Source organism: Theobroma cacao, chromosome 6 (assembly GCF_000208745.1).
Source record: "Theobroma cacao cultivar B97-61/B2 chromosome 6, Criollo_cocoa_genome_V2, whole genome shotgun sequence".
Lineage (NCBI taxonomy): Eukaryota > Viridiplantae > Streptophyta > Magnoliopsida > Malvales > Malvaceae > Theobroma > Theobroma cacao.
In genome coordinates this window covers 20,870,920-20,890,916 of record NC_030855.1, presented here as the reverse complement: position 1 = coordinate 20,890,916, position 19,997 = coordinate 20,870,920, and the positions used below count along the sequence as shown (strand labels likewise).

Below are 19,997 nucleotides of genomic sequence, written 5' to 3'. Positions count from 1 at the left end.
ATAATTAAGCTTTATTTTCTTTGTAGAAGGTCATAAATGTTGTGTATGCATCATTGTATTTACAATGCATTTATTTAAAAGTGAATTTTAAGAATTTTACAAATAGTTCAAAAATTAATGTATACTTAATTTAGTAGACATGTGTAAAATTTCGTATTCTGTTTTTAATGTATAAAATTATAATTGAATATATAATTAATATTTAGCATATATCGTGTCAAGTGGAGAAAATATTAAAAATATGTAGAAACCGAAAATTGATTCTCTCGTCAAGCTAGATGCATGTATAGGTAGAAAATGTGTTAATTAGTTCCATAAAGATTATATTATGATATAGCATGCAAAATTAGGATGGGCACTCACTTTTCCCATTAAAGAATAGATTTCTAGTTTGAATCACTCAGAACAATTACAAGAAAAGATTCCAAACTTATCACATTAAAAAGGCAAAGCTCATTAGCTATCCGCTTAGAGATGGCACTCAAGCATAGGTTTACATTACATTCAAAAAGGAAGAAAAATACATTAGTTTTCAAAATATCGGATAGAGACAAACACTTTGAGCATAGTATTTTTGAATTTTAAAAATCAACATGATGATGATGATGAAGTGAATGAAACTAAAAAAGGGGTGGTTGATCCTATAACTTATAAGAAATGGACATGATCTTTTGCACGTAACAACGAAATCCACATGCTATGATTAACAAACTCAAATTTCACGAAACCAATTGGGGTTGTCCTTTAAAATTACATTTTGGCATGCAATGTGGACCCAATGAGATATATTAATTAATGCTTACGCTCTTACGACATTCATATTCGTGGCTAAATGCCTAAAACTTTCCCATTCCCTTCCCTAATTAATTTACGCACTTGGAGTAAGAACCCCACATGTAATTTTCCCATTTTTAAGAAGCACCGTATTGTCTATTTAGTTTCATGACATGAGATCATGCATGTGGGATATGTGGCCATCGATCACTTTCTCTTAAAAAAAACGCATAGACCAAACCTAAATATTATTGATTCGTTTCTCTCTCGTTCTATCTCTTTTATGTACTTTTCAAGTACTCTTGTTTGTACCATAAGACTCTTTTATTCTAATCTCTCTATAAAACACTCTCGTTTTGCTTCTCAACTTTCTTCTTCTTCTCCTTCTTCTTCTTCGTTTTTCCTTTTTTCTTGTCTAAGGTTATGAAGAAACTGATGCGGAGACTATCACGAGTTAAGGTGAATCACTCGACCCAATACTCAGTACTCCGATCTGAGCCGCCTGATCCGGTGGAACCCACCAAGCAAAGATCGGACGTACCGCAAGGGCATTTCCCGGTATACGTGGGGATTGATCAGGGGCGGAGGTTCATCATCAGTGCCGAGATGCTGCGGCACCCAATCTTCGTGGAGTTGCTGAACAGATCAGCCCAAGAGTACGGGTACGAGCAAAGGGGAGTGTTGAGGATCCCCATTAACGATGTTGTCTTCGAACGTGTTCTTGAATCTCTCAGGCAAGGCCAAGAACCTTCCAGTCTTGATGAACTGGTTTAGTTAGATAAGAAAAATATGTAGGGGAAAAAAATGAAAAAACAAAAAGAAAGAATGTTTTTTTCCCTTTCTTCTTACGATATTTCTTGTTAGGTGAGATATCTCGTTGTCGTTTGTATATAATGTGATGATGGAAAAAGCAGGCTTTGGTGCTGTAAAATAGCAGTTACTTGTTTCAAAAGCAGCAAAACGAAAGTAGGACCTTGGCTTTTTTTTTTTAAGTACTTAATTAAACTGCTTCTTTTTTTTTTTTTTTGTGAAATTGGGTTATTATAAATAAAAAGAAGCTATTAATTATTCCATGCTAATTTTAATTTATTTGCTTCCACAATTTGGATGAATTTGTTCTTAAATATTGGGACCAAACATAGTGTTTACACAGAAAAGCATTTCTTTTTTTTTTTAATTTGAGAGGATTGTGCTGGTATCCATGCGAGAAAATACCGTTTTTCTACTCTTATTGTTTTTAATATTCCATTTCTTTTCCCAATTACAGCTCATTACTAGATAATTTACTCACGCTAAACATGCTAGTAGTATTTACAAAACAACTCTTAATTTCGTCAAAACTTCAATTAATGATTATAAGTCTCGGTTCACTCTACTCCATTCGCAATAGCAAGCCCCAGTTCTGTTTTTTTTTTTTTTAAAGGCAGCCCCAGTTCTGTTTAATTACTCATTTCCTTCTTTTCGGCTGAATTGGGAAAGCCCCCAGTTTCATTTGTTGCCAGATGCTTGGTTTTGATTTCAGAAAGGCACAATGCGACTGTACGGTCTCCATACTCAATTACAACTGCCAGCGTACGGAATTTCTTAATCGGCATCGTACGGCATTCCATGGTTTTTTTTTTTTTATTCCACACATATTGCGTTCCTCCTTGCCTTTGCAGCCCAAAGTTGTACAATACTACTTTAAATAAATGAACGGAAGATCTATATGTGCAAAGGTGATTAAATTTAAACAATTCTCAATGTCATATAGTTTTGGTAATTTCTTAAAATATTTTTGTAGCTTTAATTATAGTATTTTGCTTCTCCTTTGTTACCCGTGATTGATGATGACAAAAGGAAAACACATACACAAAAAATTGCCCACTAATCCCTTTCTTTCTGGCTTTACATTACAATTGCAGTTAAAAACAATTGTAATCACAATTGTAACTATCGTTTTATAGTTTTATATCTACTTTTGTGATTGAAAATAGATTTATGGTTTTAATTTTATATCTTGTTTGATATTTTATTTACTGTTGGATATTTAACACAGATTTTAATTGAATTTATTGATTTAAAATTATTTTGCGATTAAGTTTATTTAAAAAATAACTATACTTAATAGTTAAGAATTATTTGTAAATAAAGATTCCTGGTGATTAAGTGGTAGATCTTTACAAATATGTGAGAGTTTCAAAGAGTTACAAGAAAGCAAATAGAAATGAAAAAACATTAAATTACCCAAATACACATATATTTTGACGTTTGAATTTACTTTTTTGTATAACTTTTACATGTATAATGGAATTTTTATTCTCGTCTATAAATATAAATAATGAATATCGAATTACATTAAATATTATTTTTTATATAATTTAATTTTGTTTTAATCATGATATTAAATTACATTTTCACTTAAAATGTGGACACTTAACAATCAAATTTAACTAGTTTATTCACAAAACCAAATACGAATGATAATTTGAGTGCAAGTTGTTATCTAGCCTTATCAGTGCGACTTCTTCCCATTTTTATTTTGGTGGTTCACCTACAAAAATGGCCAGATGTCAAGTAAGTAAAACAATGTCCGACATTTTTATATTTGAAGCAGTACTCTGTTTCTTCGTAGATGTTGACGTTAATGCTCCGTACGTTACGTGCTTTCCTCCGTACGACGGTGAAGCTGTACGATTTAAATAAAAAAAACTATGGTTTATTAAATTGGACAAACATTGGCGTCCTTCCCGAAAGCATGTGAAATGGAATACACAACAGCAGGGAATAGCTTTGGCACAGTAAATGCTGTGGTCGACACAGCACTCACCATTTTCATGAAAGCGTTTCCATTGTGGTTCAACTAATTTAATTCCTTTCGGGTTTTGGCACGTGCGACGGTTTTGAGTTGGCTGTCTCATCCTTGCCCTCCTTTACTTCTTTTCGGAAAGTGAAAGTGTTTTCATGTGGTTTTTTCGGGGTTTATTCATTGCGCCTTAACAATTCGTTACAACGTGCATTTTCCGTGGTACGAATGAGGAAAACAAATAAGTTTTCTAGCTTGACATTGCAGCTAAAATATCTATGCAAATTGAACATATAATTGAGTGATCAATCATCAATGATTTCATAATTTTAAGTTAATAAGAAATAGTCTAATTTTCATGTGTTGGTTAAAAAAAAAACCCTTGACGTTAGACCCTTTCTATTAACTTATTAACTATTTATTTATGTGTTATGAATATCGTACTGAAAAGAGATAAAATAAACATCAAACTTATAAATAAAAGTTTTTCTTTACTTATTAGACATATTTTTTGGATTGTGAGTATAGACCCATCACAAATAGTAACTAAATTTATCAAAAAAATTTCTGATGTGAGACTTCTCATAAGATACTAAAATTGAGGTAAGCAACCCTCTCTCCTCTATAGATCCTACATTAAAAAACTTTTGAACTTATAAATAAAGATTTTTCATGCACTTAATAAGTATATTTTTTAAATTAAAAATATAGACTCATAGTATATTTTGATTAATAATAATTAATGAATTTTACTCTTGAGTTTCGAATTAAAGAAAGATCAATAAAGTATTGTAAAATTCAACTGACACAAATAAAGGCAAAAGAAGGGAAACATTGGGTTAAGAAATCAACAAAAAGAAAACGTTTTTAAGATATTGGAATTTGAGACCTTTAATTCAATGCTATATTAAAGAAATAGCTTGATGATTAATTATCTTAAAAACTGAGCTGCTAGAAAGGATCATTGACTTTATATAAGAATCTTAATACTATATCAAATTTGACCATTGCTTCAAACTAAAAAAAATTAATCTAAATAGCAATATTCTTAAAAATTCAACTTCCGTTTCACACTGGAGAGCATACTTGTGTTTTGCTTGCATGTGGACAGTCGGTGGGAGATTCATGTGATCTAAAAAATAAAATAAAAAACTAATGAAAAACTTAAAACGTATTGCTGTCACTGAATCATTAAAAAAACACTTGAAAAAATCAAAATTCTTTGCCTAATTCTATGACATCGCAATTTTTTGATCAATTGATGCATATAGGAATATTTTCACAAATAGAATGTAATTTATGAACAAAGGAAAAACAAATAAAAGAACATGAAGGGCACTGGTCCATAAAACATCAGCCCAAATAGTTAAGAGGCCGCAACGCCTTAGTGGGTTCAGCCCAAATAAAATAAAGACCCAAAAGATAAAACATGCTCTCCTCTCCTCTGAGGAAGGGTCAGATTATTTGATGCTGTTAATGGGCAAGGAAATGTAACTAGGTTGCTGATTTTGCAATAATATCAACACTATCTGGATATATATTACTCTGCCCAACTGTCTGTCTATGTTTTTATGATGAAAATCGGATTGCATTATGCCCCCCCTTCTGGTAGTTTTTGAAACTTGCTTACATATTGTTGAACTGAAGATAAAACTAAGATGCTTGGATTTAAATGAGAGACCCTGTTGGCCAACGACAGAGACGATCAATTTGGCAGACGTGGAATACGTAACGCTTCCTCGGAGTTTCATAAAAATTCATTGCATTTCAAATATTTGTACCGTTAATTTGTTGTGCTGCAGCTTTTTTCTGCTACTTGGGCAGGAATTGTGAAGTTAATTTAATAAATAAAAGCATTTTGCAAAAAAAAAAATAATCTCAAGTATTTCATTTATTAATGCTTGAACTATAAAAGCACTGCAAAGTAATAGCAACAATGCGAACAATGATCAAGAGGAAAAGAATTTTTAAAAAAATAGTTGTATGCTTGTAACACTAGTTGACCCTGGAAATCTCGTTGAGTAAGTTTCTGAAACAATCTGCATCGCATGGGATTCTAAGGATGCCGGGGTTTTCATAGCCAACCTCTTCAGCAACAATCTCAAGCAATCCAGCAAAGTAATCATTTTTGAACATATCGATGTGGATCAAAAACTTTGCACTATCCTTCCCCGTCCCAACCATGACTGGGACATACCCTTTAGGGACAGATTCACCCTCCTTTTCTTTGTCTGCACCCTGCATATTTAGTCGTCTGTAAGAAGCTCTCCGTCGCGACAATTGCCTGAGCATATTTTTTTCTTTTTAATCATACATATATATATATGCTGCTATTCCTTATTATAAAACCCGATGCTGCATTGTCTTTGTTTATAATCCATAAGAAGCTATAAGCAGATCGGCTGATTGGTTGAGTAATTTATAGAGTCAGCTCCATTGCATGACCCTTGAGTTGGTCAGATGCTTCCTACATTGATTAATTTCTTGCAGGAAATATATTCCAGTCATATTCAGCTATATGCTTTTTCTTTACAGTAATAATTAACTTGAAGAACCGACTCGAAGGAAGTTTCGTTTGTTCTATCAGTATAGCTTAATCTGATTAATTAAGCTATATTATTTCTTTGATGGAATGATTAATATGCCTACTTATCCCAATATTTGGTGTGCAGTTGAGGTGCACGTGTAACTCCAGTTTGACTAGCTCCTCCAACAAGTTACCGTAGATTACAGGCGATTCACGCTTGTGTTTTTTTTTTTTTTTTTTTTGGTCTTTGGGCAAACCAACGCTTTAACAGCTTCAATTTCATGGTTCCACGAAATTGTCCTGGTGTGAACGGTGCACCTTAACGTACTTATTTTAGCTGTCAAATTGTAGATCACTAACAATGATATGATGAATTTTGTATAAAGTTCTAACCGACGCAAACGATTACAATCATATATGCTTTGTATATTTTCTATCATCACACCGGTGATCATCGATCCACGATTCTCTCAATAAATCAAATTTGTATTAAAAAATAAAATATAAATAAAAAAAGTCAAATTTATCTATTTGGTATTGTTATTACATATAATTAGAAGGTAGCTAAAAGTTAATTCAAATCTCTTTCAAATTTTAAAAACTATATCAACGACAGATTAGATACAATTAGATTCAAATTTGATTTTGTATTATTTTTTTAATTAATTTATGTCTTTTAATATTCACAATTCAAATGAAACTGAATTTGTTAATTTTTAAAATAAATAAGTGTTATTATATAAAAATACAATCGAATAAGATCTAAAACTGATATTTTTAATGTTCAAAAGGAAAGTGATATTAGAATTCCAATGGATTTACGTGGAGTACTTTGCTAAACCACCCAACCAACAGCTCTTTTGAACTTCCCGATTCTAAGCGTGACCCACAGGCAGGAGGAAAAGAAAAAGGAAGGAAAGAGAGATCACCTGGTACGAAAGCCCATGATACTGACATTCAAAAGGTGGCCCACTTTTTCTGACTTTCTGAGAGCCCACTGACAATGCCCTGCTCCTGGTGACTGGCATGAATACTGGGTTCGTATTTTGTCTACTTTATCCGCCCAAGTCCCGATGGAGCAGAAAAATTGATGCCCACTTACTCGGCCTGAGGCTCTCCATTCTTCAGAGCCCACTAGAGTAAAACTTAGATCAAAGTATTCCCTTGTTTGACTTATGGCTGTACGTGCTGTCGGTCCATAAGAGCCACACAGAAAATTCCTCGGCTTACTTAAAATTCTTTGGAGAAAGTTCAATATTAGTAACACTAAGCTGACAATGGTCAATGAAATCCAGAAACTGATGAGATTGTTAACATGTTGAATTCTCATTATTAAAGTTTAAACCATTTTGGTATTTTAGTGCTTGATCTAAACTAATAAGGTGGTGTTTGGTAGGCTGCAAGTGAGGGACATTCGCAATAATTAAATAATAAGAAAATACATTGTAGTGTTTGGTTAATGTTTTGGGGATGAAAAAGTAATTTCTCAACAATGTGATTGCAATCCTTCTCTCTTAAAGGAAAGTTAGTTTTTCTCTACAAATGGAATATAAAAAAATTTTTATTTCCCAACCTGACGAATTTTCTTTTCTCTTTCCTACCTTCTTCACTTTCTTCCTTCCTTCCTTCCTTCCTTCCTTCCATCCTTCTTCTCCTTCTTCCTTCCTATCTTTTTCTCCTTCTATTCACTGTCCATAGGAAAGGTAACTCGTCACCAACACATTTGGATCAAATTTCATCATCAAATTCAAAAATTGAAACGATTTGGACCTTGAGTTTTATGAAACTCTAATTCAAATTTTCAAAAAAATTAAAAGTGTTTTGAGAAAAATATGTTTTTGGTGTCCAAAATTGATAAACAAACATTTAAACTGTTTAGATTCTAAAAAATTTACTAAAGAATTAAGAGGATTTGAGAGGAAAAGGTGTTTGGGTGTCACAATTATGAGAGAAATAAAGCTTCAAGCAGGGTTAAAATAATATATCATCTATTGATAGAATATTCTATATGTGGATAGATTTTTCTTTTGCATAATTTTTTTATTTTTAATTTTTATAAATTTAAGGTGAAAATAAATATTTAGTAATTTTATATTTTTTAATATTTAAATAATTAATATAAAAAATATTATGTTATTTGTTATGTTATTATTTATTTTTTTAATTACTTAAAGTTGAAAAGTCAAATTTTAAAAATTATAAATTTATTCAACTTATATATTTTTTATTAAGAAAAATAATTTTATCAATTTACATTACATTATCAGTAAAATACTTACAAATTAAACACTACAATGTAATATTTTCAACAATTACATTCCCTATAATTATTACTTTCTTTTATTATACTAAATGTTACAAAATTATATTCCCAATAATCATATTTTTAATAATTATATACTCAATAATTATATTTTTAGTAGTTACATTCTCAGCATTATACCAAACATAACCTAAAACTTGAACAAATTACTTACTAAGTATCAACCGAGGCATAAAATCCTTCTACTTATCTGATTTGAACCTATGTAGTCAAACAGAAAATTTAATGTTTGCAGACGAGGAATTCATACCAACAAAGCTACAAAACATAAACTATTAGTATCAGTATTTGAATTAAATGAGCATCCAATCTTTGAATTTGACAAAAGGATCTTGGGCATCATGAATCTCTCCTTATTCAATGGCCTAGATTGAAGGCGTTTAATGGTAGAGTACTTTATGCGCCTACACGTGACAGTCTTAAAACTATAAAATCTGCATATGACTTTAAAGGGCAAAGCCTGAACCTTCCCCCACGCATAGGGCAGGTCTTAAACGAAAGAGTACAAACTCATTAAATGCCGCCATTAATGCTAGCTCCCCAATTTTCTTCATTCTTTGATGCCTATCTGCACGAATTAATTGAAGATTGTTGAAAAGTCTATGTCATCCTTATCAACTGCAATAAAAACTTCAGAGTAATTAACTCAGTCTCACGAGGCTGATATTGTCATATCATAAGGATTGGCCATTGCCATCATCATTCACATTCATAGGATAGTCCAAAGGATTTTTAATGTTCATCACTTGGACCATAACTTTCTTGAAGTAGACATTTATATCTACTCTATTTTCTTTTAGTTGAATTTAACACTTTCATTTGCCCTCAATTTCCTTTACCTCTGCTTTTCTTATTTCTCTTTCTTTGAAGCCCTCCTCTTTTTTGCTGTGTTTTGCTGTTGGGCACTCTGGTTGAAGGCTTAGAAATGGCAGCAGATGTGAGTAGTTCATTGGTGAGGGTATTGAGTGGACATATTGAAGAACAGCCTCAGATTCATGCTGGCAATTCAGATATTTTGATTACAAAAGATTTGTTGGGAAGTTTGTCCAAGGCTGCAACCAAAGAAATAGATCTCGAATTTAAGGTGAAAATTTCAGATTGATCTTCTCTTTCTTCTGCAACAAATTCCAAGAACTCATCTATGTCATTTTAACTCTCTTGTAGTTTCAGTTCACAATTAATTTGTTTTACAGCCCATATAAACTTTTCAGGTCATTATGAATATTGAATGAATAACAGAGTATTTAATACAGAGAGGGTTCTTGACTCAAAATTTAATGTTTACTTTATGAAACATCTGACATCTTCTGATTTTTATTTCGCTTAACTACGGTTTTAATTGTTTGTTTGACATTTTAGAATCTTCCTTCCTGCTTATTTATCGAAGTTTTCTTCTCTGAAGTTCATGATCTAAGCACTTTTTGTTCCACACTGTTCCTTACCATGCAGCCTGGAAAAGCACAGACACAAAGATGCAGCTCACCAAAGTCACCACTATCAGCACCAGTATCTTCTTCTTCTTCAGACGGAAAGAGCAAGAATCAATTGCCAAATTCATTTCAAGATTCCAAGTTTCAAGACTTGAACTTCCCTCCAGTTAACTTCTTTGAAGACACCTCCCTGGACTTAAAGCTTCAGTCTTCAACCCCAAGCCGTTACCAGAGTGTCTGCACTCTTGACAAGGTCAAATACGCCCTGGAAAGAGCAGAAAAAGAAACCATGAAGAAGCGTTCATCATCACCACCACCTTCTTCATTGCCTGCAACATCTTCATCGACACCAGGAATGTTTGCAGCTGCATGCCCTGGTTGCTTGCTATATGTCATAGCTTCCAACACGAATCCCAGGTGCCCTCGTTGCAATTCTATTGTTCCATCTGCCTTGGCTGTGAAGAAGCCTCGGATTGATCTCAATGCGTCATTTTAATCTTTTTTTTTTCTCTCCTTTTGAGCATTGATCAGAGATAATTGTAACTCTATAATCTATATTACAGATATAGAGTTACTTCACTTTTCAGTCCTGCAAATATATTGATTCTTGTAAATCGAAAAATATAGGTTTAGATTTCTGGTTACTTTTAGTACAGGGACCATGATGATATCACAGATGTTTTTGTTAGATTAATTTGATGTGTTTTTGGGAGAATATATATAAACTTTAGATCTCCTCATCTTATGATATTACATACCTCAAATTTTTGTTTCTTCCTTGATGCTTGGGATACATCTTGGAAATCATTTTTTATTGCAAGAACAAAATGCACATACCCAAACGCAGTTGTAGTAGCTTTTCACACAGCTAAAATGGGGCTGTTATACATAACAATCTGCTGTTTTTTATTTTTTTCCCTGTTTTGGTAGGGTAGTGTTGAATGGAGATCCAGATCGGTAACAGTTCATATCTATAACACAGGCATTTCTGCTTTTAACCAAAATAAGTATGACAAAAAGCAAGTGTTTTTGTTTATTTCATGTGGATTTTGCTTAATTTAGCTTTGTATACGTGAGAGACTTGAGTTATCCTGTGCATGAATTAAGAACACACAAAGTCATGTTTATCCCGAACTTGATAGTTGTAGCTATCGTTTTTAATTGAATGGAGAATAAGGACATGGGTTTAATTAGTTGTACTACTAATTATAAAGATTTGGCTAATAATAATAATTAAGTTTCGTAACACATATTATAGCCACGTAAAGGTAAAAGTAAAAGTAAAAGTAAAAGAATGGAGTAATTGAAGGAATTTCAAAAGAAAAAAAAAATCGTTGCATGCATAAAGGCAAGGGCAAGAGCCAGGTCTACATCCAACATTAAAGGTCTCACCACCCTAAAATAAATGTTGTTGAAACTCCATGTCACCTTCGCTGCGACTTTGGACAGTTATTCAAGCTCCCCTTTGCATTTAATTCTTTTCCTTGAAATGATTCGCCACGCGTCGCCCTCTTCTGCTACCCCTCATTTAATGCGAATGTCGTCTGGGCACGAAAAATTGAAAAGAGTTTGGTTTTTTTGTAACTTACGACGAAACTCATTAATGGAAGACTTTGATTGATGGAAACATAAATTGATTGCAAAGGCAATCATGGCAAGCAACTTATTTATTTTCTTGGTTCGTGAAATTTATTGCGTGGATTGGGGTCAAGAAATTGATTGGATAAAGGAAAGGTTGTCTTCAGAGCAATTAGGGTGCTTGTCTTCACTTGAAGGCAGCTCTTGGATTCTGCTCCTGGGGCTTCTGCCTGCCTCATTTTCACCTCTTTGCTCACGATACATTGCATCAAGAAGGTTGTAAAGTCCGATATTATTTTACCTTGCTTCTAAAGAAATTCAATTTAGAAACCAAAGTTTGTCCCAACTGGATAGGACAATCTCAGCGGCCAGTTGGGTGCGTGTCATTTCCATTTTAAAGTTTTATTCAATTCCACGTAATTATTATTTTTTAAAATTTCAAGTTAATTAATGAAGATTCTAATATGTAATAATTGATCAACGGTATGTCATATTTATGAAATATGGTGAAATGGCCACATAATATTATCATTATTTATGTAATTATAAAAATAATAAGTATTGTTTTGATGAATCTTAATTAATTAATTATTAATTATAAAAATGTATTTGATTTAAAATTTAAATTAATAAATTCAAGTTTAAATAAATCCTCATTCAAATAGATAAAATTTCATCACTTTTAAATTTAATGTATTTGATTCACGTGGTTATAAAAATTACGGAGCTCTTCTTGTGTATTTTGACAAAAAAACCAATATATTAGTTGCTATTGAAGTAGATTCTTCTTGGACGACAGACAGGATTTGAAATTTCATACAATAAGGATTATTAAGTAACCCGCCACTTCGAATGCAAACGCGTGCTCCATATACTGACGCTGATATTAATATGTTCAACATATGATTAAAAATTGTTTATGTGCATGAAGAAGTCAATGATGAAGAAAATGTCATGTCTTAAAGCAAGCACAAAGCCTAGCCAATTGGATACGCAAAAATAAAAAGGAGGGAGTTGGGATTTTTGCGATTCTCCCAGCAGGGGCACGGAAGACTTTCTTTCCATTGAAAAAGTCAGAGATTGTTTTCTGCTATCGTTTTCGGTTGGTTGTGGATAATGCCGCCATGAATCTCAAAAACCAATTTGGATACTCGAGCAATTAGTTGCTCTAACGTCAGGCAGATTGGCGCATTCAAGTGCGCGTGATTTTGCTTTTTCCAGGTTTTGGCCGCCTCCATGCAACGAACCGCGTGCGTTGTTCACCATTCAAAACCTTATGTGCGTACCAACTACGGTCCTTGGTCAAGGTCGTCCAAACAATATAATCCTCATTTTCAAAGGATTAGTTTTTCCATCCACCCAATCCCACCACTGGTGGGATTCTGAGCTTTGTTACATTTATTTATGATTCACGTTTTATGTAGATTTATAATTGATGTCCACAAATTGGCCAAGTGTTAAACGTTTATTGAAGCTCTTTTTATTTATATTTTTGTATTCTTTTTTTTTTTAAATAAAAGGTAATTGATAAAAATATCAACCAAATATAACTTCTTTTTGATACAAACCTTTACAGTTTATTATTAGTTGAAGGTCTATTTTAATTTGCACCATTATAATTTAAGGTGGAGCAGATGCAAAAATTACAATAGTAGGAAATTGACAACGAAAAAATTTTAATTGAAATATTTTTGTTTTGTTAGTATTATTTTCAGCACTTTTTCAGCAAAAAAAATATTTTAAAAAGACTCGAATATGTTGATACATTCATGACAAAAAAGAGGAGACATATACGGTGTGAAAATATTTTAATAGTATCAATGGCGAAAATATCAAACTATGATCTAATTCAAGTGTGTTTGCTAGGATGACGGATGTGTTCACACTCAGAAAAAGAAACTCTACCAGTGGTCCGTAATCCTGGTCACTGCTCTGCCCGCCAAGTGCCAACCCACTCCTGGGCCTACATATGTAGTCCAAAACAGGGCTTAGGAAAAGGATCTGCTTTGGACTTGGGCCCCAACGCTAACTTGTTGGTTACGAAAGGCCGTAGGTTGGTCATAAAATATGATATTGATCGGTTAGTTTTATTTATTTTTATTATTGATGATTTTAAGTTATAAAACATGAGTTAGTTATATTTCATTTTTTTTTAATTTGAAATTTGGGTCAAATTCCTTGAAAGCCATATTCAACTAAGTTTTGGATGTCATGAAGGCAAACGGTGAGTCAAAAGAACTTGAACCCAACGCTCACCAATTGTAACATCAATTAAATTGATAAATAACAAGTGGGTGTGGTGTATACTTTTCTTTTCCCTCAAAAGAAACGATAAATGTGTTAAAACTTTGTGAAAGTGATATTTTCCGACATTATCTCATCATTGAATAAGATACTGCTTTATTAGATTTGTCTTAGCTACTAGTTCATTCCTCAATGCTCCTAATCAGTGATTTGGCGTTGGACAGCCCCCCACGAGTTGATAGAGACCAACATCAGTAGGAATATTAATTAGCATTGGGCATAACCAACATGTGCATGAGTTTAGAGCTGCGAGTTATTCCACTGATTAATTAAATTAGCACATTATCTAGGACATAAGAGTCCATTGGTCATAATCAATCTTCTCATTCTTTCAATCCAGGGGACCAGGCGCTGGACATTTAGACCAACAACATGGGCCTCCAGCTTTATCAAATATCTAATTTTAAAACTAATAATGATAAAGAATGATCACTCTTTAAAAGAATTATGAAAAGGATTAACATAGTATTATGTTATAAACACACGTAGACGTAGTGGATCCATCCCCCTAGACTAGATCATTTTATTTAATCCGGCAACTCAATACCAATATACGATGTAATATTTCATGCTTTAACAATCTTATGCTGCAACTCCCACCTAAAACCTGTTGCTTCTTGTTTCCCATCACTAGCAATAGAGATGTCAACCGCTAAAATACCCATTAATTTTAAAAGTACCTGAATTATAATTTTATAAAAAATAAAATACTCGAACTTTATTAACTATCTGAATATTTTTAAAAATTACTACCATAATTTTAACCTTAATACATTTTCAGTACCCTATAATTATTCTAACTCGTTTAAAAATCTGATTATGTAAAAAAATTATTAAAATTCTATTTATGGTACCCAATTATTCGAATCCAAATTCGTACTTGTATCCATATGCAATAATATTTTTTTTACATATTTCATATAATTTACTAATAATTAAATTAATGAAAACACACAAATAATAAAATTTTAATTTAAATAATTAAAAATAAATATTTCAAGTATAATTAATAATTTTATAAGTTATAATTTTTATAATGTTAACATAAAGTAGAAAGTAAATATGTTTATATTTAAAGTATATACACTAAAAGTATTTTAATATATATATATAATCTAATTATATTCCTTTATAAATGAACTTAACATATATAAAGTTTATATATTAAAAAACATTATAAGTTAATTAATAACTATACTTTCATGAATTAATTTAATTAACTATATGAGTATATTCTTAGTTACATGAAATTTTTAAAAAATAACTAGATTTCAAAACTATTCTAATATCACAATTTCGTTTTAGGTTTATACATTATAAGCTAATACAAATAAAGGTATATATATTATAATTAATAATTTTATACGTTATGATTTTTATAATATTAACATAAAATAGAAAGTAAATATGTTTATATTTAAAATATATATATTAAAATATTTTAGTATATATATAATAGTAATTATATTTCTTACAAATTAACACAATTTATAAACTATATATATTAAAAAACATTGCAAGTTAATTAATAATCATAGTTTCATGAATTAATTTAATTAACTATATGGATTTACCTTTAATTTCATGAAATTAAAAAAAATAGTTTGGTTCCGAAACTATTCTAATCTCAAATACTTTTTAAGTATATATATTATAAGTTTATATAAACAATTATATATATATTATAATTAATAATTTTATAAGTTATAATTTTTTAATCTCAAAACTATTCTAATCTCAAATACTCTTTAAGAATATAAATATATTTATATTAAAAGTATGTATATAATAGTAATTATATTTCCTTATAATATGATATGATATTCATATTATTTAAACATAATTAATAATTTAATTTTTTTAATTTAAATATATTAATGTCATCACGTTAATAATTAGAATAACTATACTTTTTATATGTTTGTTAGTTTTTAACAAAAAGAATTGCTTATAAAGTTGGTAAACTTATATATTTTTAATTTAATTATTAAAATAATAAAAAATTTTAAGCAGTGGTACTTGAATCATACTCAAACCTGATATGAATTGTGAAACCACTACTCAAACCTGATACGATTATAAATGATAATCGGATTCAGATAACGAATAGTTAAGCAATGGTACTTGAATCCTACTCAAACTTGATACGAATTGTGAAATCACTACTCAAATTCGTTCCAAACCCATCCTAACCTTATATAATCGAGTTGAATATCCACATATATCTTATAACAAGATACCCATTAACATCCTTAACTAGCAACTTGGAAGTTCACCAATGGCACCATCAAGACACTTCTTAAAACCACCATTGGAAATAGAGATGTCAATATGAGCTGGTCTAACCCAAGCCTTTATGGGCTGAGAAAATATGGGTTGGGTCTAGCCAACCCATTTTTACCTAGGCTATCAAAACCCCAACTTAACTCACCCATTGTTAGTCCATGAGTCGGGTTGAGCCAAACCCATTTTTTTTTTTCAAAAAAATTATTTTTATAATTATATCTAACAAACTTCCTATCAATAAAATTGTTCTATGATTTAATACATAAATTGAATAATAAAAAACATGTCACAAACAAATAAATTATACAAAATATAAATAAGTAAATAAATTACATAAATAAAGTTTAAATCTTTAACATAAATTACCATCTTATAAACATAAGTATATAAACAAATAATAGAAACTTCAAGACTCATTTATATCCTTCTCAATCTTCTTCCTCAAGCAAAATATTTAAATTTTGTTTAGATAGCAATGATGTCTTAAAGTTTGAATTATTATCAATTTATTATCTAATATTCATTACCATAAAAAAAAAGTATTAATTTAAACTAAAATTATTAATTTGATAAGTAAAGATTAAAGACATTAAAATATTTAAAGTAAGTAATACCATTGGTAACTAAATTATTAATTTTATATAGTTCAATATATAAAATTATTAAATTAATTAAAATTATGATTTTTTTTTTCTACCTCACAAAATTGGTCCATTCCAATCCACCCCAACCTACTTATCAAATGAACTGACTCATTTAGGCCCAATTTTAATATAACCCTAAATTTTTAAACCCCACTCACTTCATTTTCAATAAAAAATAAGTTGACCCAATAAATCAGGTTCATTTTGACAGATCTGGCTGGAAAGATCCCTTGTGCATTGAGCCAAGCTGTAAAGTTTCTTTGATCTATCCCCACGCTCCAACTGCATAAATTCTCAATGTTGTTGGAGCTTCCTTGGCTAGACAGCTTAAAAGATAAAGCCTTCTGACTGACAGTAGATTGCTCACATATAATGCCAAATCTGGTTGCCAATTGGGCCGAACAAGCCTTTCTCAATAGCCATTTTGGGCAGCTCTGGCTGGTTTCACTGCTTGGCTATTGGGCAACACAAATTAAGTTATCAGCCGAAGGCTCAAGTCCCGTCCCAACCCAACTTAAACCAAAGACCAAAGTTCAATGCAAATTTACCTTTTTTTCTTCTTTTTATTTTTTCTAAATCAATTTTCTGTCATAAAAATATGTTCTGATCCTTCTAAACTTGAGATTTTCATTTCCCCTATGTGTTAAGGGATATAGATTTCAACCCTTAGCTCCATCATAAAAAAAAATTCAGCCCGTAGCAGTATTTTCGTTACGCTTAAAAAACAAGTACAATTTGGGTTCCAAACGGTTAGTCCTACCAATTCACATTTACCAGTAAGCAGGAAAACTGTAGCTAATGGAAAAGACCAACCGTTTCATTTTCACTTTCTTACGCATATTTTCTAGGAAACCAAACAGAAACCAAAAAGTAACATCGAAATCCAAACACAATTTTCCCATAAAAATTCAACTTCTATTACATCATCGAAAAGCACAAAAACTGACGAGATCTAAAAAGCCTCTCTGCAAAAGACCACCTAATTCCTTAAAAAAAAAAAAAAACCACCCAATTAACCGCCAAAACCATAAAGGGTTCGGCCCTGTCTTTTCAAGGCATAAACCACATCCATAGCAGTTACCGTCTTCCTCCTGGCGTGCTCAGTATACGTAACCGCGTCGCGGATCACGTTTTCAAGGAAAATCTTGAGAACGCCTCGCGTTTCTTCATAAATAAGACCGCTAATCCTCTTCACTCCACCTCGTCGAGCCAACCTTCGAATTGCAGGCTTCGTGATCCCTTGAATGTTGTCTCTCAGTACTTTCCTGTGCCTCTTCGCTCCTCCCTTTCCCAATCCTTTGCCTCCCTTTCCACGGCCTGACATTTTCTACCTCTCAAAGCAAAATTTTGCTGGCTTTGTTTTCTTTAAGTTGGATTGGATTTGGTGATGGCATGAGAGATATCCTGTTTATTTATAGAGTGAGAGCCTTTGGTTTTTAGCCGTTGGATGTTAATTTTAATCAACGGCTAAGAGAAACGATCCGTGTGATCTGGTTTCCTTTTGGCGCGGGTTCAACGGGAAGAGGAAGGTTTTTTCATTTTCGATTTCGGATTTCGAATTTTTATCAAAGGCGCGGGGGGCACGTGAGATAAGCGTGATGTGAACGGAAAAAGAAATTGAAGGCCGGCCCGTGGCCCATTGGGGAACAATAAATTGGGCCTGTTGCAATTTAGATTTGGATCCTTTCACCGATTCGATTCATAAACTGGGGCCAGCTGTTAAAACCCGGCTCTTAGTCTGTTATAAAAACCCTAACCCTAACTTCGCTTATGGGGTTTTGCTATTCATTTCTTTTCTGTAACAGAGCAGTTTAGAGCTTCGGTTTCTCTCCCAGCATTTTCCACGATGGTATCCTCTCTTTTTCTCTCGCCCTTAAATAAATGATATATTTATTATTGAATTGATTATGTGCACAGGAATTTTGCTCATTGTTGTTTTTATCTCTTAAATAATTGGCACGGTAAGAATGTTAATATTTTATTTGATGAATGATTAAATTTGAAACATTTGGTGGCAAAATTTTTTTGTTTCTAGTGAGTTGTGGCTTGAGTTTTTTAGGTGATGGGATGCACCAGTCAATTTAATTAAGAGTTCAGAAGTCAATTCTTACAAGTATTTAGCTGAATGTTATTCTTGCTTGAGTATAGTCTGATAAAGTGTCAATTTTTCTGCTTCTATTTAGCAATGCTTGAGGTGATTTAGGATAAATGGCTTACACTACAGCCAACTTTTTATTCTATTTTTGTACAGTTTTCTTCTGTGCTTTCTTGGTTTTAATTTGCTTAGGATTAGGATGAGTAAAGCTCATATTCCTGGGAGCTTGATAGGACCAGTGAAAAGTACAACAATGACCTTAAGTCATCAGTTTTTATGGATTTGGGTGGAAATGCTGTATTATGTGATTGCATTAGCCATCAAATGTTGCAACCATTAATCATTTGTGTCATATTTTCGAAATTTGGGAACTATGTGTTGATATGATTTGAAAATTGTTCCAAGAACATTGTTTTGGGGGCTGCAAAATTGTCATTTCGTTGATAGATTTGTGCGAGAAAAATTAAAACCTCTGTATTGTAGGTGAACGTTCCTAAGACAAAGAAGACCTACTGTAAGAATAAGGAGTGCAAGAAGCACACCTTGCACAAAGTCACCCAATACAAAAAGGGGAAGGACAGTCTTGCTGCTCAAGGAAAGCGTCGTTATGATCGCAAACAATCAGGTTATGGTGGACAGACAAAGCCAGTTTTCCACAAGAAGGTAAAAGACTTCTCTTTGATGACTTGTTCACCCTTGTGTGAATATGGCTGTTACTGTGGGAAGAACATGAACCATTTGTGTACTACCATTATTTTAATCCCTTTCTATTCCATTTATGAATGAGTTTCAAAATATTTTCTAACAGGCAAAGACTACTAAGAAGATTGTGCTGAGGCTACAGTGCCAGGCTTGCAAGCATGTGTCACAACACCCAATCAAGGTAATGAACTGCAAAACTTGTCCATTAGCTAGCCATTCTTAGATAGCCTTACCGCATTTTACAAATGCTAACTCTTTGTTGATACTGTTTCTGCAGAGATGCAAGCACTTTGAGATTGGAGGGGACAAGAAAGGCAAGGGGACATCTTTATTCTAAATGAATCATTTTTGTCACTATATTATTGTTTCGCACTTGTTGGAACTGAAGCAAGCATTGATTTTTGCTGTTTTCATTGCATTGTTGCTAATTTGGTAATCTCATTCCTAATGGTGTCTCCTAATCAATTTGATTTGATAGTATCAGTTTTTATTAGGATTAAAATTTAAATGTCATTTATATTTTCTCCAAGAGTTCTAGAGACACCTGCA

The 19,997-nt window shown here is 32.1% G+C and overlaps 4 protein-coding genes across 4 annotated transcripts; 3 read left to right on the top strand and 1 right to left on the bottom strand.

Annotated features, from left to right (window-relative positions):
• On the top strand, nt 1,067-1,730 carry LOC18596350 (auxin-responsive protein SAUR71). The gene has a single exon (XM_007024766.2). The coding sequence runs from the start codon at nt 1,198-1,200 to the stop codon at nt 1,546-1,548; it is 351 nt and encodes a 116-aa protein (XP_007024828.2). The 5' UTR covers nt 1,067-1,197; the 3' UTR covers nt 1,549-1,730.
• Nucleotides 9,139-10,613, top strand: LOC18596348. Its single transcript, XM_007024764.2, has 2 exons — nt 9,139-9,493; nt 9,859-10,613. Exons 1-2 carry the CDS (start codon nt 9,335-9,337, stop codon nt 10,333-10,335), a joined length of 636 nt encoding a protein of 211 aa, XP_007024826.2. The 5' UTR covers nt 9,139-9,334; the 3' UTR covers nt 10,336-10,613.
• Nucleotides 17,523-18,048, bottom strand: LOC18596347 (histone H4). Its single transcript, XM_007024763.2, has one exon. The coding sequence runs from the start codon at nt 17,973-17,975 to the stop codon at nt 17,664-17,666; it is 312 nt and encodes a 103-aa protein (XP_007024825.1). The 5' UTR covers nt 17,976-18,048; the 3' UTR covers nt 17,523-17,663.
• On the top strand, nt 18,396-19,913 carry LOC18596346 (60S ribosomal protein L44). The gene is made up of 4 exons (XM_007024762.2): nt 18,396-18,500; nt 19,230-19,409; nt 19,555-19,629; nt 19,726-19,913. The coding sequence occupies exons 1-4, from the start codon at nt 18,498-18,500 to the stop codon at nt 19,783-19,785; spliced, it is 318 nt and encodes a 105-aa protein (XP_007024824.1). The 5' UTR covers nt 18,396-18,497; the 3' UTR covers nt 19,786-19,913.

Coding starts and splice junctions, on each gene's coding strand:
- LOC18596350 (XM_007024766.2), top strand. CDS start 1,198: ATGAAGAAACTGATGCGGAGACTATCACGAGTTAAGGTGAATCACTCG.
- LOC18596348 (XM_007024764.2), top strand. CDS start 9,335: ATGGCAGCAGATGTGAGTAGTTCATTGGTGAGGGTATTGAGTGGACAT. Junction 9,494..9,858: donor AAATAGATCTCGAATTTAAG/GTGAAAATTTCA, acceptor CTTACCATGCAG/CCTGGAAAAGCACAGACACA.
- LOC18596347 (XM_007024763.2), bottom strand. CDS start 17,975: ATGTCAGGCCGTGGAAAGGGAGGCAAAGGATTGGGAAAGGGAGGAGCG.
- LOC18596346 (XM_007024762.2), top strand. Junction 19,410..19,554: donor AGCCAGTTTTCCACAAGAAG/GTAAAAGACTTC, acceptor ATTTTCTAACAG/GCAAAGACTACTAAGAAGAT. Junction 19,630..19,725: donor TGTCACAACACCCAATCAAG/GTAATGAACTGC, acceptor CTGTTTCTGCAG/AGATGCAAGCACTTTGAGAT.